Source organism: Oenanthe melanoleuca, chromosome 15 (assembly GCF_029582105.1).
Source record: "Oenanthe melanoleuca isolate GR-GAL-2019-014 chromosome 15, OMel1.0, whole genome shotgun sequence".
NCBI lineage: Eukaryota > Metazoa > Chordata > Aves > Passeriformes > Muscicapidae > Oenanthe > Oenanthe melanoleuca.
Genome location: NC_079349.1, coordinates 7,542,054 through 7,559,947, shown reverse-complemented (window position 1 = coordinate 7,559,947; position 17,894 = coordinate 7,542,054). Strand labels below are relative to the sequence as shown.

Genomic DNA, 17,894 nt, shown 5'->3' with positions numbered 1-17,894 from the left:
ATTCACTGGCCAGTTTTCCATCTTGCCCTATTCTTGCAGCCTCTTCACTTATGCCTTTCTTATATAAAAGCATGGGTAACAATAATCAGACTTGGTAGAGGGGAAGCATATCAGTGGGAAGTAAATACTGTGTGTTTCTTAATATCTCTCCTGTGATACCTGCATGTTGGTCACAGAGAAGCCATTCATGTTGTTTAAAGTGCAGTAGTCTTTGTTGGTATTGTGGTGAAAATCTGGAGGTGCAATGGAGCTGTGTATCTGTGGTTTCTGTTAAGGGTGTGGAAGCTATTAATGAGGTATATGGTTCACTTTTAACTCTGTAACCTTAGCTCTCATTTTAAATGTTTGTTTCCTTTCTGGTTTGCTGCAGAAGTTACATGATCGTTTGAATTAAATTGTAGACCTGACGTTAGTAAACTAAGGGGCATTTATACCAAGGTTACGTTTATTCTTTTGCCTTTTGTTATCTGAGAATTCACAGGAATTATTTGTTTTAACAGATTTCCAAACATTGTTTCCCAGCTTCCTTTTCATGATGTGCATTGCCCCTACATTGTCATGTTGTAGCATCTGTTCTTTAGGGGATGAACACAAATATATCAATGCTGTTCCTGTAAGTGAGAGGACTCACTGCTGAGCAAGATCAAAGTAATTTTCTGCTCTTGATGCTTGCAGTCCCCAACAGCAAAGGGAACACAGATGTTGACATGACATCAGTTTCAGTCTTTGGTGTGATTCTTTTACATTCTCCTTTATTAAAAGCAGAGGTTTTTTTCTGTCTATTCAGTAGGTCCAGTAAGGTGAACATGAGCTGGTTTTGGTTTGTAGTGTAGTGTGGAAGAACAGCTCTTGTGTCCTGTCCTGTACTCAAAGAATTGTTGAAGAGACTGGCATGGTTACCACTTGAGCACAATACAGCTTGATTCCCTTTTTTAAATTTTACAATATGCCTAGTTTTTTTTCACAGGCCTTGTGCCTGAAAGTTTTTCTGCTGAATTACTCTAAAATAGCTTCAGAAACTTGCCGTTCCTTCCCTAATGGAAAAGACTGAGACTTTACCAGTCGGTCTCAAAAACACCACACGAGGATGGAAAAGGAAAATCTTCTATAATCTTAATGTTAGAGCAGAGTAGGTTTCCTGGGGCTTTTATGCTACCTTACATTTGTGTCATATGCAGCATCTGATTTATTTTGTGCTATGGGCATATTTTTATCAGATAAAGTTAAGAAAATGCAATTCTCACTGCTGTATTTAAGTCTTTAAAATATGATGTTGGCTATGAGCAGAATTCTGCATTTGAGCAATCACCGTTATATGTGTGCAGCAGTATTTCCCCATGTGATTCCTGAATGGTTTCTATTTTGGAAATGTTTCATGGCTCAGCTTGGAATACTCTTGGGAAAGCTCAAGTAGGAGAGCTTCCAAAAAGCTAGTTTTATTCTGATGGTAAATCTGCAGAGGGAGTTCAAAAGACCAGGTGTCTTACATTTTTGCAAGTTGATCTTTGAAGCTTTTATTTTTTCTTGTATCATGAATCAGTGCAGCACTCATTTTGGGAACTTTCTGCTTTTTTTTTTTTTCCTCCTTCCTGGAACATTATGTGAACTTCTTGATCAGAAGCTTTTTGTTTTAAGTACTTAGCAGAAAGATGTAGATGGGTTTATAATAATCCTCACAGACTTAGGTGTATTTCATGCTGTTCGAATCTCCTTGTCAGAAAGCATCTCTGCAGCAGTCATAGGAACCTGAACTAGCCTCTCCTTCACCCTACACTGCTGCAGCAGGAGGATAAGTACATAAGCCAGCAAGTTTTAGGCAAGCTCTGGTACTGCTGGTTGTGCTGCAATCTTTTTTACTCTTTAGTTAATCTTCCATTTCTTCTCTTTCCTAAATATGTATCTGAGAGCAGGCAAGAAAAAGTGATGTAGGCACCTACAGTTAGTTTTTCTTGTTCTGTGATGTTTCTTTCAGTTTGTTGGGTTTTTTTAAACAAAACAAAACAACAGCTCAACACCACATGTATGTATTCAAGCATTTGTCTCAGTTTCTTGTGTATTGAACCTGGTGGAGTAATGAGTATCACAGTAGTTAATGTGGTTGACTGGATGAAAACAGAATATAATTGTTTAGACAGAGTGCTTTTTCAGTTAGTTTCCCCCTGAAAATAAATGAAAGCAGTTCTCTACATAATTAAAAAGAAAGAGAACTTGCTATGCAAGCCTCAGGTTTTTACATGGTCTCTGGTTTGAGGTGGATTCATAGGTTATACAATGTTCATGGAAATAGCAGCCTGTTTCCTTCCCACTTTGTAAAACGGGGCTCTTGTAGTTCTGTATGTGGAGCTTCCCCACCTGCATTTGGAAGGAAGTACCCAGTCATTTGTAAAGCAAATTAGAGGTATTTGCATATATACTTTGGAAATCCGTATTAGTGTTCTTTCTTTTGTCTTAGGAACATTTGTTTGGATTAATATTATTTTTTTGGAAAAAACAACCAGCAACAAAGCATTGTATTTAAGTTGCCTTTTATGAGATGGAAACCAACTTTTAAGTGTTACAAGAAAATGCCTTAAGAAAACAGTTATTTCCAGGAAAGTAATTGTTTAGATGTAAAAAACATTGGTGTTTAATATGTTTAGTCTGGCTTTCCAGATTTTATAAACATCTTTCTATTTCTCATTTGAAATAGTTTTTAAGTCTTGTTTTCATGTTTGGGTGTTACTGCTGCTAAAAATTTGCAGAGTTCTCTGATAGTCACAAGATGAATGTTCCTACATGATCTTATGCTTTAAGCACCTGTATCAGAACAAAGCTGCTTCAGCTCACTCTAGGTGAGCTCACTTTAGGTGTAGCTCTGTGCACACTTGAAGGACATTTCCTTATTTAAATGTTGATTCACAGGTCTGCAATCATAGTTGGCTTCAAAATATTTGGATTCTGTTGTTTAATTTTTATTATAAGTATTCTTACAAATCTTTTGTGAAAGTTAAATGTACTGAACTGAAGAATATGAGATGGAGAAAACTAAAGTATTCAGTTATGTGAATTACTGAACATTTCCAGTTTGTGAAGAGGAAAATAGGATCTGTGTTCTACCATAGAAAAAAGTTCTAAGGTTTTTGGGTTTTTCATGAAATTGTTGTAAACACGTGGGTGTCTTTCTGTTCCAGCTGCGCCGCATGCAGGAGATGATTGCCAAGATGCAAGCCCAGATGAGGATGAAGCCTGGTGATGACTAAGGTGCTTAACATGAATCAGGTATTGCTTTTCTGACTTGTTTTCACCTCTTACATAGATTTTGGCAATTATTATTTTTAATTTGCACTTTGGGCTTGCACTTACTGTACTTAACAGGAAAAAAAGTGATGTCATGAGTAGACTAGAAAAGATATGTGCCAGTGTTACCTTCCAGCTGTTTTTAAGATCTGTAAATCCTTCTCTTCAGTGCCTTACTTTTGGATCATCAGGCTTTGCTTCTGTTCAGCTGTTCAGAAAGTTAATTTGATATATAAGCAAAAGTTAGAATGCTTTAGGGTATGTAGGCTGCTGAGTTTTTAACCGTTTTGTTAAAGAGCCATACAGAACTTTGGTCAGGTGTACTGAATACAGACTCCCTTGATGATGTGTGTGATGTATTAGGGCAGATCAGAGTGAGTGAAGAAAAAAATTCCACATACTCATTCTTTCTTCTGGTAGAATCTTTCTTTTAAGTGCAAGAACAAGAAATGGAAGGATATGAGGAGTCTTGTTGCTTAATACTTCAGTTTAATACTCTAGTTGTGATTGCTGGTCTTGTGGAATGTAAAGCTTGAATAAAATGGATTATATTATCCCTTATGACCTTGTGTCAGCTGCCAACATTCCAAGCCTAAAATAAGGAGATTTTTTTGTTGCCTTTATTTGAACTTTCAGTCTTCCTGTTTACATAAAAAGAAGAAAAAATAATTAAGAAATAAACTTATTCACTGGATTCTCACTTAAGCAGAAGTTAATGGTTTTACTGGTATGTGCACAGTTATCTTTGAATGAAGTACTTTAGAGGAAATAACTAATTCAGTCTCAGGTTTTTTACTGTCACAGTTTCAACTGTTGCAGATAGAGGAGTCTTTACATCATGTCTTCCAACTTCCATGCTAAAATGTTCTCCCAGAGTTGGAAATCCAAACACTGAGGATAATTTTGTGGCTGACCACACTGTGTATGTGATAGCAGTGTCTGACAGAAAGCTCTCATTCCCCAGCCAGGAGCTGGTCATTTTGCAGCCTGTTCAATATTGTTAAATACTATAGTCTGAATTGAAGGTTCTAAGTTTTCACTGTGACTTTGTTGTCATGTGGCCAAGTTCTTACCACTGGTGGAAATGTTTATTTGGTGTAGGGAAGTTTTTTTGGTGTAAATGATTGTTACTGTTTTTTGCTAAGAAGCTCAGCTCTTTGTAGGAGTTAGAAATCATGTTTAGTCACATGACACCTTCAAACTGATACTCAATAAGAGAAAAACACCATAAATCTACCCTTGTCCACAGTTGCTGTTGGCAGAGCAGAGGATGGCAAGGGATAAAATACATTCAGAGTTCCTTCCTCAGTTCCTAGATGCTGGCTTTGCTGTGAAATCAGTATCTGAGGGCTGATGGGATGTAGTATTCCCACTAATGATTAGCCAGAAATGGCCCCAGATCCCCTGTGTTTCACAGCTTCTGGCAATACTGGATATGGTCTTTATAAAATGGAACTGGAGCATGGTTTGTCCCAGGCTGAATTTGCAGCCATGGCTACCTAAGTAAACAGAGTTCTGAGCAGGCTTGTGTCTGTCCAAGGGAAATGTTCTGTAGATACCTCACACTGCTAATCTGGATGAGCTTGGACCACTCTATAGGTTAAGCAGGAGACTTTGCAGATTTAACTGAGTGTTCCCATGATCTTGTTGTTATTTGAACTAAATCTTGAGGTCAAGCTAATTGGGCTGAAGTGCTGAGTGTGATATGATGAGTTCAACCTCCACCATTCCCATCAGATTTATTTGCCATATTTTATTGAAATCACTATTTCTAGAGAAACCAGAAAACTTGTACTTAACCCAGTGGTTAACAGAACCAAACTGCCAACAAATTTAAATGTAGTTGGTAGTAATCTTTTTGTTCAATCACAGTTTATCTTGAACATCTCTCAGGTTCTAGTTTTACAAGAACTTTAAAGGATGACCTGTGCTACTGAAAGTACAGTCTCTCCTCCCATTGCTCTTTGAACCCTTACTTAGTGCTGAGAAAAATATGTGACTTTATAAACAGAGAGTTTATGTAAAAATTATTATTTGAACTCTTTTTGTTCTGGATACATACCTAATTTTTGTGTTTTCTTCAGAAGTCCCTTAAAATATTTTCCCCTATATAAAGCACATCTATACAGATGTTTTCAGGATTTTGGGAAAAGTAGGGTGTGGTGTGGTATGAAGACCTTCATAGGTAAGAGCTGAAGAATAAACAGTAGGGTAATGAAATGTGGTAATATCCAAATATTTGAAATACCCACTTATGATTTCAGTTGTATTTTGGAGTGGGGAAGAGATTGCTGAATGCTTTGGAGTTTTCTAGGAGGAGCATTGCATAACAATTAAAAAGTGCTAAACTCAAATCCTTGCCAAAAAGACTGACAAGTCTGTGTTACCAGAAAGTGCTACACAGATGGGATGACTGGAAGATCTGGTTTGTCTGAACCCATTTGAATAGGGCCATCTTTAAAGGTTTTATGGAAAGAGCAAAGGTAGAATTCACTTCAAGCAGTTTCCTTTACTTTCAAGTCTGGAGTAGGGAAGAATAAGGGAAGCGACAAAAGCAAAGACTAGATGCAGGGAATATATTCGAAGTTTCCAAAGAGGGCAGACAGATTTCTTGTTGTGGAGAAGTAGAAAAGGAATGAAGATGAGTGCTGGTGGAGACTGGGTTAGAGGTAGGAAAGGAAGATGATTTTGGCACACTGGTCCTTCCTGTTTCCAACTGCAGTTTCTGTCAAAAGCCTGTGAGAACAGATTGTGGTGATTAAGATCTTTTGAGTGCAGCCCTGACAAAGGTGTGTTGACCTACACTTTTGTCTCTTTCCTCTAAACATTTAATAGCTTCTCTGTGCAACTACTGCAGGTGGAGCAGGCAGTGAGAGCACAGCTAGACACCAGAATATTGTTAGAATAAGAAGTAACAAATTTTTTACTCTGATGTTTGATATACTCACCTTACTAACATTCCTCGAATTTTTTTTCTTGTAAAACAATTTGTCAGTTCACATGAAGGATTGAAGAGAAAAATGGAAGGATAGAATAAGGTAGTAAAACCTGAAACAAGTTTTGTTTTACTTGGGTGCTCAAATATGAAATTCTTTCGAAATAAGCCTGCAGTAACTCCAATAGCACATTTACTAGTTTCTGAACTTGTCCATCTCAGATGAGCAATTATTATGCAAAGCTCTAATAATTGTACCAGACAAAGTGGCTATTGGTGAATGTTTCTTCCCTTTCATTCTCTGTTTCTCAAAGTGTATCTCTCTGCAATCTGTTTTCCTCTTGTTGTTGTTATAAATCTGGTTTGTCTGTCTTCACTCAGTTTCAGGATCATACTGGGACAAACCAGTAACAGAAGCCAGGCTGTGGAACACTAATACAGCCATCTGGAAATGTAGTTATATTTAAGGAAATATGTTCAGACAAAAAATAAACCCAAGCATCTTGCACTTAAAATATCTGTAGGATGTTGAAAATTCTTTTAGTATAGCCTGTAATTTCCACAAGTATTTTGAAGCCTTCTGAGCACATTAACGCCATTCTGGTTCTTGATAAGAATAGTGCTAAAGACACCAGGTAACTCCTTCTTTCTACCAATGAATTGACATCATTTAACAGAACAATACAAAGCACTGTCATAGCAACCAGCCTTCTAAAATGATGCTGCTAAATGCTGAATTGATCTGATGAAAAATGTCATTTGAGGAAGGAGAGATGATGTTGTAGTTTTTTGGCAGCTGAAATTGAAAGCCTAGAGAATTTGAAGCTTGGGCAAATTTGTAGTATTTGGAACAACTGTCTAGCATTGCCAGTGGATGTTTCTCTAGCTAGAAACTAGACCAGGAGAGTGTTGGCAGTGTCCAGCCCTCCTCAACTCTTCTGACTGAGGATTTGTTCAGCAAACCCTGCATTGATCTGCTGGTACAAGTTTTTTTTACCTTTAGGAAACAGACTTCTGTTCCCTAAATTTTTACCAAATTGTATGGTAACGTGGAGAACCTGAAAATGCATCAGGGCCACTTTTTCCTAAAGAAAGAGAGGAACATTTCTGATAGTTTTGATGCTTGGATGCTGGTATGTAGATGTGACTCTGTGGTTATCACCCCTATTAACACATTTTACTGATGAGCACTGGTAATCCGTTCAAAGGCCAATTTTGTAACTTACTGTGAACTCGGCTGATGATGTTTGCTGTGGAGAAGTATGAGGTCTCGCTACAGAGTAGCAAAGGAAATGCAACAAACTTGTAGCGTGAAGTCAGCAGAGGGTGACTGAAACAGCAGAAAACTAAAATGCGGTGCGGTGACAAAATGAGTCAAAACCTGCAGCAGATCACTGGTGTCATCCATTAGTCCTCTGCCTTTTGGAAAGATGCCATTTCTCAGAGCTCTTCCTGACAATGGGACACTCAAAGGACTGTAGTTATGACATAAAATTAGTGCTGTTTGAAGAAAAACAATTGGGGTGAGTGAGAAAATGTAGCTGCTTATCAAGCAAATTTCTCTCATTTGGAGTTCAGAAGTGAAAACAGAGGTGTCAAGTCGCCCTGCATTGTAGTGGTATTCTGGGAAGAGCTGAGGAGGAGACAAATTCCCTTTACAAGATGTTCAAAATCTTCGGAATTCAGGATTCTGAGCTATGTGACCACATGATCAGGGTGCAGGTGTATATAGTACTTGTTAGTTATGCTACTTACCAAGAGAGTTTTATTTTAATGGCACACTGGAGAAATATCCTCTGTGTTCAAGGGTGGTATGAACTCACATTGCAGACGGAGGTATTTGTTAACTCTCTGCGTTGGTGAAATGAGCATGAGGGACTGTAAGGTTGGTCTAGTAAAACTGGAGGTCAAACTTGTCAAGAATAGTATCAACCTAATTGTATCATAAAATATTGCCTTACAAGGAGATGAGGAAGAAAGAGCAGTGAAATGAATCCATGATAAAAGTAAACAAACATACTTTTCCCAAGTGTGTTCTGTAAGCTTAAAAAATGTGGGTATGGTGGTGCTAATGCTGCTAACATCAATGCACAGCTGTGCTTAGAACCCAAGCCTTCATTGGAAATTCCACTCTTTTTGTGAGTGAAACATGAGTTACAATTTCTTCTTGAGGTATCTTCTGTAATAGATTAGTGTTCGGGAGGCAGTGGCAGAAGTTGAGTTTCTCTTTAAAATTCGAAGTAGTAGTGCAGCACAAGTTGATTTTGAAATTGAATATTGAATTTGCTTAGCAATTTATGGACTCTGGCTTTAAAGCCTTATTACTAGCTTGCTTATTTTAGTTGTTATTAGAAGTGATGGGCTTCTTAAAATGAGAAGGAATTGTGTATTGAACAGTGAGAACTCCCACAGTGAGAATGGCAAAGAGCAAAGCATGTTGCTTTGAACAGGCCAAGGTCGATGTGCTGTGTGCAGGACTGTTGATATGAGCTGTAACGCTCTCCTTGTGTTCTTGTAGGCTGAGGGGGGGATGTGGGTGCCAAGAAACTATGTAGCTAAAAATAAGTTCTTATTTATAAGCTCTTATTGGACAATTGTAATAAATATTTGGGACCAAACTGCTCAGCTGATCTAGTTGTAATGTAGGTCCCTGTGCTGCAGGAACTGCAACTCGCTATTCCCTGGATTATGCTGCTTTGCTCAGAGGGGCTCTGACAGTACTGAGAGTTTGTCCTTTCTAATGCTGTTTTCCACTTTTGTTCCCAGCAGCATACGGTTCTCTAAGTGGATGGGTGCTCTCTTTTCTTTGCCTGAGTGGTAACGTTCAGATGCAAAAGCTGGATGCCACAGACCAAGACCTGCGTTAAAACAAACACAAAGTCTGAAGATCGTATTGTAAAACTGCTTGTTTTATATACTCAATGTTCAACTTATAGTGTATCTTTTTGATTCTTTTGGTAACACTGTCTTCATACTTACCAATGTGGTTTTATTATCTTTCCTATACCTTTTTATTCAGAAACTGCCAAGAGTACACTGTTTGGACTAGTCATTGTGGTGGGTTTAAGGAATTAATCATTTTTCTGCTAGGTTGTTCTGAACGGTTTCATGGTTAATACTAAGACTTTGTGGCCTGTTTACAGTAAACGTATGTGTGTTTGCACAGTATTATAACTTTCACCTGCCATTTTAGGTTATTATGTATCATACCAGTTTTTCAGAACTCTCTCTGTGCTTTTGTTGCTTTTGAAGCTTCATCTCTGGTGATTTGCATTTGTGTGATGTATGAGAAAATGTATGAAACGCCGATGATTCCCCAGTAATTGGAAAAAGCTGGCTTTTCTAAATCGTCGTGCCTTAACACACCATAAACACTCCACACACCAACAACTTGTGTGGATGCCTCTGGAGGTTTGGCTTCAAGTCTCAAGCATTAATGGCAAAAATTTGTCACAGGCATTTCTATCTGTCAGCTGAGCAATGGCATGTACTAATTTTTTATATTTACCATAGCACTACTTTTCATTGAAGTTTTGTAATAAATTGTATGAATGTGGAAAACGTTGGTTTTTATTTTGAGATGGTTTTTCTTGTTTTATTTTATTTTGCCTTTTCAAGCTAACATATGAAATGCTGTAATGGTGTTGTGCACAGTGCATATTCAAAGGAATTGTGATGTTTACCCTGGGGTATGAAGGTGTTTGCTCAAATTTGTCTACCTACAAACTGCTTTGATTTAATATCAAAACAACTTTAAAAGTGTTTTACTTTTAAGTTAGGTAGCAAGGGTTCACATCTGCTTTTTTCCCCAAGTTCATTAGTCACCTACTGATGTCTTTAGTGGTTGAATATCTTGGGAAATCTGATCACACACCTTACTTTATAAGTGCATGAATGTTGTTTCCTTTAAATGCTGGGTTATAGCTCTCTTCTGCATGCTTTTGTAGTCTTGTGTGTTTTATATATGCACAAGTGTAAATTACTTTATAAATATGGGATTGAGACACTGTCTTCTGTACTAAATTGGGGTGTCTTTCATGTAATGATTACCCCTAATTTTGCTGTCTAGCAATGAGTGTTTAATCAGGATAGGATTGACAAATGATTGGCATCACTGGGATGTGTATTTGGCTTGCTTGGAGTTGAACTGCATAAAATGGATGTTACATTGTTACTTCAGTGGTTGCTGTAATGAGGTTGAAAGAAGAAATGGAGTGACAGATTTGCATTCACACGAATTTTCTATCGTTTTTATGAAGACTTGAATTTAACCATGTTTGTCCAGAGGGCCAAGGTGAGAAATCTAAGGGCAAACTTTTTCTCACTATTTGCTTGCTGTTTTTTGCACCTTTTTTGTTGTTTTTCTTCTAGGATTTTGCATCCTATTTTGCAACCCCCTTAATTATGTGCTGTCCGTTTGTGCTTGTGAAAGTCAAGACAGCCACACCGCTTCTGAGAAACCCAGACTTCAGTTGGAGACCTCAGTTACAAGCTAAATTAGCTCTCTGAGCAAAGGTGGCACGAAAGCTTTGCCTTTCAAAGCCATCTAGGACAATGGGGAAGCAGACTATCAAAAACATCTAGTCTTTAATTTTATTAAAAGCAGAGGAGTTTTTTCTCTCTTTAAAGCAAGGCACCTAAGGTCACTGCCACAGTGGGAAGCCTCAGTGAAAAGGTTTTTACTTGGGGATACTGAGTACCAATTGATAGTCTGTACTTTCTTTGGGTTTGTGGATTCCAGATGGAGCATTTTGGCTCAAAATTTGAGATCTATTTTAATAATTGTCCAAGAAGGGCTTGTAGAGCTGCTGATTCCATATGTGAGTATTTTCCTTTCGATGTAGATTTTTTTTGGGTTTTTTTTGCTTTCTGCCACTTCTTTGATGTTGACTGGTGTTAGTTTTTAGTTACATTTGAACTTGGTTTTGTTAAAATACTTAACAGCTTACTGGGGTAATACATAGCTGTTAAGCCAAGTCTTTGTACTGTGGAGCTCTCTGGATAGAGGACACTGGCTAGAGCCTGCTTTCTGTCTTTGCATTTCAACTCCCATAGGTGTTGGCAGTGCCAGGGCCTTGGAAGACAAGTCCCTCTCTCTGAATTTCATCCTGGCTTTCTCCAGACTGACATTTTCCAGCACTGGGACAAAGTGTCCACATGTAACTTTTTTAATGACTGTTCAGCAGGATCAAAGAGCATTTGACTTCAGTCCTTTCAGTCTTCATTAGTTTTAAAACACTGTGGCAGACTATAAAACAACTCATGAAAGGCTGATTGACTTGTTGGTGCCTTTAATTGTAGTGCAGAGTCTCTAATGGTCTGTGGCTTTCTAGCATTTGAAAACAAGGAAATTTGCTGACAATTACCTGATTCATTTTTTTTCTGATGCTTTGAATCAATGGCTGAAAGTGAGCTCAGGGTGAGCTAATGCGGTTTTAAAATGTATGTGCCTTGGATTGCCAGGCCTTGGAAGTGTCTCCTTGTTTTGTTATGAGGGATGTTTTGAATGAGAAGGTGGAAGAAATGCCAAGATAAATGCTGTGATGACTAGAAGAATTTGAAAAGTTGGTATTGTGGCATCGTGCCAGATTTGTTCCCAGGCAGGGCAGTGCCCTTCAGTTATGCAGCCATCACCCTGCCAAGCTTATCCTCTCCTGTATTTGGAAGAGTTTCAGGTCTGATAATTTGCCTGTCCTTGAAATGGGGAAGACATGACCCCTCTCTGCAGCCATGGAAGGCAGGGAAAGGATCTGGGTATCCTTAGTCTTCACATCCCGTTCTTCCTTCTCTATTTCTGTGAGTTGTTCTCATGTCATATGCAACTGCTGCTTTTCATTTAAATTCTCTCTTGCCTAGTCTTAAAGAGTTACACTGACAGCTTTTACCTAAAATAACTTCTCATAGAACCTCTTTTAAATTTTGTAATGGAAACAGCGCGCATTCCTACTTCACACAGCATGGTTGCAGTATGATTCAGGACTTCCCACTGTATTTTGAGGTGCCAAATCTCAATCTGGAAGCACATTTCCTATTCCATTTGTGTTTGGGTTTTGTATTTTTTTTTTTTTTTTAATACTGTTTTCCTCCTTCTCGGTGCTGTGTTTCTGTTCAAGAGCAGGGAGTACTGCCTTTTATAGTGTTTAAACCTTCAGGTCGGAGGTGTAGGAGGTGTAGCCTGCCCGGGTCCTGGTGGCTGCGGGGAGATTATTGCTGCACATCAGCCCAGCCCGGGGCTGTGTTCGCCGGGGCAGGGTGGAGAGGCAATATCGCTGCGTTGCTCCGGCCGGCGGTTCCGCCGCCCGCCCGGCTCCGGCAGCCCCGACCCGGCTGTCACCGCGGGGGCGGGCCCGGGGCGGGCTCAGCTCCCAGGATTGGCGGCCCCGGGCGGCCCCGGCCCCTCGGCGGCGGCGCGGGGCGGCCCCGCCGCTCGCACTCGCTCAGTCCCCCACCCACCCTCGCACGCACGGGCGCGGCTATCGCTCCGGTGAGGCACCATGAGCACGGCCATGCGGTACAAGAGCAAGCTGGTGAACCCAGGTGAGGCGGCGGGGACGCGCGGCCGCTCCGCCCCGCGGCCCGGCGCGTCCCTCCCGCCTCACTGTGTCTCCTTTTCTCTCCCCGCCGCCGGTCCCCGCCGCGGGCATCCCGCCCTGGCCGCGCCGCCCCGCAGACGAGAAGCAGGTAGGTGGGCTCCTCGAGGATCGCGGGGATGCGGCAGCTACCTGGGCACGGCGGCGGCTTGGCTACCGTCATCCGGGAAATATGCGCTTTGCCTGCCGCATCCCCTCGGGTTTTGGCTTGGGTTTCTTTTTTGTCGCTGCCTTTGGGTGTGTCGAGCGGGCTCGGATGGAGAAAGGCAGCGCGGGGCTGGCAGAGGCGTTTGGGTATTGGGAGCACGTCTCGCATCCCTCTCCCCTCCGCAGCACAGATGCGCAGACACAGCCCCGCTCCTGCCGCTCCTTGGTGCTGCAGCCGATCGGCACCTCGCAGGCGGCCAGGATTTGGGTGTTAGAAAACATCTGTTTTGCTTTGCAAAGCTAATAGCTCTTTGGAGACATGCCTTTGAGTCCTGGAGAAAGAGGAGGGGTGATGCAATTAGATGACATCGACAGGTTTTTTTGTTATCTATTTGGTATTCGGAGGGATTTAGGATATTCGAAAAGAAAAGGATTCCTCCTCTGCAGAGCTTGAATGCTTAGGTAAGGGGTTGTCAGGGTCCCGTGTGTTCCTCATCACCCATCATCGTGATGTAGGGAAGTCTGCTGTAAACGGAAGAGCCTTTATGTCTCGCAAGGGTGGGGATGGAGGTGATGGTTAACGCAGCAAAGCAGTGCATGGGAAGAATCCCACCCATTCCCAGCCTGGCTTACACTTGCCTTTGGGTCCAGTCTTTCTCTGAGGCTCCAGTTCTGTACGAAGGAAACACCTTGCTGCTAAGACCCTAGTACTGCACAAACTTTTAGCACCACAAAAAGCAAACGAGCTTTGTAGCAGCTTGGGTATTCACCTGGCCATGGCAAGAGTTGGTGTTTCTCTGTATAATGCAGACTGGGCATTGTGCATTCTTGCAAGCTGCTGATCACAGTGATGAGAAAAACAAAGTAAATCTAGGGGTAATAGGATAATAGGATCACTAGATGCATTTTTCCCACAGTACTTGAAATTTTGCTAGTATTTTGTAGTTATTTGTGAATATTGCAGTTAACTCTTGTTTTATTTCTGCACAGCAATCCAGAATGTATTCTGACACTTTGGAACAGTGTAAGCTATTCTTAGGACCTAGTGTAAGCTGTGAAGTGAGGAGAAGCTTTGTGACCCCCCAGAACCATGCTGTTCTTCAGTTAATCATGTCAAATTAAGAGGGAAGTGGGTTATGTATAAGGCTCCTTTCTGTGCATTCCTTAGGGGAAGAAGCGAGGTAGAGATCAGAGGAGTCTGTTGTAGATTATTATCATAACTCCTGAAGGCTCTTGTCACACTGCATAGGCAAAAGTGGGCTGGAGTCTGTACCCCAAGGAGCCCGTGTGTGCAGGACAGTGCAGCTCCTGCTGGAGCAGAGGAGGTCTTTTCTCCAGTGTGGAGGGTGTGTGTGCGTATTTGTGTGCCTTGCGCCGAGTGTAGAGTGGGTCTTGCATGACAGAGCACAGTTCATTATGGATTTGGGCCAGCCCTGTTACTTGTAGATGGAAAGGGGAAACCAAGCTGTGAACACAAAGCAATCTGCTAAAATTAAATTGAACACACAAAAGCATAAATGATTTTTATTTAGCATTTTTTTAAGAGCAAGGTTTTTCTTCCTGTGCTGCTTTTTTCCAATCTTCTTGCGTCTGACAGCAGATAACAATTTAAAAGATTTACTAAAGCTATAGTTTTTGTCTGAATTAACTTTTTAAAAATTATTATAAAAGCTATTTTTAATGGATGTTTGGGAAATGAAATGAGCTTCTGAGAGGGCAGTACAATAGATTGCATGTAAGTAGGGTTGCCTTTGGTAAAGTCTTATTAATATACATGATTTACCGAGTCCATAGAATGGAACAATGTGGTGTCAAAGAATGTGTGTCCATCCTCCCTCAGAGCATGGTGAGGGCTGGTGTGTTTTCTGGGTTCAGGGTACTCTGGTTTGCAGACTGGGCTCCTGATTAAAAATGGAAAAAATAACGGTAGATTCTCCACCTCTCTGATTTCCAAGGAATGACCTCTTAATTGTTGAAGTCAGTTGAGGTTTCATATTGGTCTCTGTGTGCAGAGCATCCAGCATTCCCAGGGGAAGGGTTGTGGTTTAAGACCTTGGGCTGGTGTGGAGCTCTGTGGCACATTGCCTGGTGACACCAAGCTCCTCAGTTTTATAATACCTTAGTTCAGCACCTCTTGGAGAGGGATGGTTTCTCTCCTAGCAATTTATTTACCACTGGATCACTAAGAGGAATTTTCATGGTGAAGCTGGGTAGGAAATGAAGCAATGACTAATGTCCCATGTGCAGAAGAGTAAGCTCAGTGTGGGGAAACCCAGCAATTTGTCAAGAATTTGACAGGGCAAGTACAGCAGATGGACTCTCTGCCAAAGCCAGAGGTGGGAGGAGTAAAGGTGAAACCTCCCAAGGACCTGGTTAAACTGGAGTCTCCTGGCACACTCCTCCAGAACGTGTTCCTCCAGAACATGCCTCCTAGCTCGTGTTGTTGGCGTGTGTGTGTGTGTGTGTATGTGTGTGTTTGGGGTGTTACCTTGCTGTGTCTCTGAAGCTGGCTCCTGCTCATTCAGGCTCATGTCTCTCATGTTCTTTGAAGTCATTGTTTCTTTTTAAATCAGGAGGATGGGAGCCTCTCCTTCCCAAGTTGATCTCTCCCCACCCCATCAACTTGCAAAGTTTTTTGGGTGTGGGAGCAGAGACTATCTAGTGGATCCAGTTCTTTCAGTGGGTTTGAAATTACAGGGCTGTGCCTTTTGCATTCAGCTTAGTCCTTTTTTCCTACTTGGACTTACCTTGAAGTGGTCTGCTTGTCAATAAAAATATATATAGGGGGCTGTGTATAGCGAATATGCTGTGCAGAAAGTAGTTTGTTTAGAGGAGTGGTTTCAGTGCAAGTCATTGAGAACTGAATTCATTGCCTTTGTGTTTCAGTTTTTGAGAATCTGGGTTTTATGTGGTAAAAACTTACATCCAGACTCTTTTGGTCTTTTTCTTAGTAAAATGGAGCCAAGATTTCTATGTTTCCAGAAACAGCAGATATTGCAACAGCAGAGATGCCTTCGATCTAAAATAGCAACTGTGCTAACACAGAGCATCATTTTTAAGGTCAACTTTCAACCCCAGCCTTGCTTACCAGAGAACTCTGGCTGGTGGAAATCCCCCAGTTCTCTGTTAATGTGTGCTGAACTGCCTTCTCCTTTTCTCTAATGTGCTTATGGAGAAACAAGCCAGGTGGGCTACAGGAAAGTGTATCCCCTGAAAGGCTGCACTCTGCATAGAGCTGAGGCACCTGGGGTAGTTGTAGATACTGCCTGTCACACTGAGGGTAACTCCACTGCAGGCAGCTGCTGATGAGCAAGAACAGATTAAGAGGAGGGAAAAGAGGTGATTCCATGTGCCTTGAGCTGGTTGAACATGACCTAATGTGACCCTCAATTTCTATGTAGAAAAAATTGATTAACTGAGTTTTGTGAAATGTGGTGAGAAATATCATCAGAGTGGTAGGTTCTCTTGTACAGCAACCATACAACAAAGACCATAAGCAAAGCTTGGTCTTTACAGAATCTCCCCAAAGTCTCCGCTAGAGTAGCTTGGAGGATTTGTACTTGCATTGTTCCTTTGTGTTACCATCTTTCACCTAAATGTTTTTCTTACAATAACAGTATTGTAGTCTTGTGACTAGAGGAACATTCTTGCTTGTACAGAAAAGTATGAACCTGGAAGGAGAACAGACTACCACTGACTCATTAATTTTCTCAGAATTAAACCAATTATTTTATAATTGTGATTCTTTGAGTCATTGGGAGCAACAGTATGGAATTGTGTTCCTACTCTGTGTCTGTTCAGGGTGGTTGTGGTGAGATGACTTCTTTTTTTTTTTTTTTTTTTTTCCCTTGGAGAAAGCAAAATTATGTTTGCAGCTGTCTAATGGGATATTTCACCACAGCTGGATAGTCTCTCACTGTGTCATAGCTTGCCGTGGGTGAGGCTGTTTCTCTTCGACTCCCTACATTAATGTCTCTTCCAACCTATATGTTTTCCAACCCTGGTCATGCATCCTGGCTACCAAGATGCTCCTGCCAGAAAGGGAGTAGCAAATTAGTCACAGAATCTGGAGGTAAATACTGGAAACACTCTTAAAGCAGCACATTTTTTTCTGATGTCCCAGTGTATTTTGGCTGGATGTAGCATAGGAGTGGAAGCTTTTACTTCTTTGTGAAAAGCCTTGTGTGTTTCATTCACTTTTTTTCGCCCATTTCAAGAGACAACGTTGGTCCCTTGCCCTCTAAGCCGGGCAGAGGCTCAGTGCTCAGAACAGTGTGTTGAGAACGGATGAGACTGCAGCAGATCAGGAGGTTCAGCCCTGCCTGTCTTTCTGCTATGCATCTGTCTAAACAGCCTGGCTGCAGGAGGCCCTGTGTCACAGATGGGCTGTTCTAGGCTGGGAAGGGAAGTTCATCCTGGGCAAGTGGACTTTTCCCCCCCCCCCCGTTCTTTGTCTGCTTGGCTACTTAGAAAAGGGGTATAAAAAGAGGTCAGCCCATGGACTTCGAGGTGAAACAGAACCGCTGGAGAGCTGGGCACAGATTCTGTCTCCTGTTGCTGCTGCTGTCTCTCTTCAATTATTTATGCTCCAAATGGATGAAACAGTTGTGAGTGCAGGGCAGGGCAGAGGTTCAGCCCTCTCAGTGCAAGTACCAATCTGCAGTTTATGGAAAGAAGAAGTAAGTGCTTTCTGCACAGGATTTTTGTTACTTCAATTTCTCTGCCCAGATACTTGTGTACAACTCCAAAATTCTTCTGCACTTGTGAGAGCTGTACAGGGCGGTTCCTGTGTTCCAGGCACATTAACCAATTGTGTAAGTTCAACAGATGTTAGGGGCTGATCCTTGATGATGTTGAGGAGGTAGGAACAACCTTCATTTAACCCCAAGAGATGCTGGTGACACTTGTTCACTGGCTGGATTCCAGACTGTTGGGGCTTTGCAGAA

The 17,894-nt window shown here is 41.3% G+C and overlaps 3 protein-coding genes across 6 annotated transcripts in view; 2 read left to right on the top strand and 1 right to left on the bottom strand.

Moving 5' to 3' along the window:
• Window positions 1-9,790, top strand: part of LOC130259580 (septin-2) — a 34,517-nt gene extending 24,727 nt beyond the window's left edge. For 2 of the 3 annotated variants that reach the window (XM_056504023.1, XM_056504025.1), the window contains exons 12-13: window positions 3,171-3,258; window positions 8,981-9,790. In XM_056504023.1, coding sequence (XP_056359998.1) covers window positions 3,171-3,239 — 69 coding nt within the window. In that variant the 3' untranslated portion in view covers window positions 3,240-3,258; window positions 8,981-9,790. Of the gene's footprint in view, window positions 1-3,170; window positions 3,259-8,977 lie in introns of all 3 variants that reach the window. The other variant, XM_056504024.1, reaches the window with a different exon arrangement.
• The window catches only part of UFD1 (ubiquitin recognition factor in ER associated degradation 1), a 276,619-nt gene that overhangs the window by 74,476 nt on the left and 184,249 nt on the right, over window positions 1-17,894 (bottom strand). The gene's annotated exons all lie outside the window — the stretch shown is intronic.
• Window positions 12,821-17,894, top strand: part of SEPTIN5 (septin 5) — a 41,840-nt gene continuing 36,766 nt past the window's right edge. The window contains exon 1 of the mRNA XM_056504022.1: window positions 12,821-12,892. The gene's annotated coding sequence lies outside the window, so the exon portion shown is untranslated. The remainder of the gene's footprint in view (window positions 12,893-17,894) is intronic.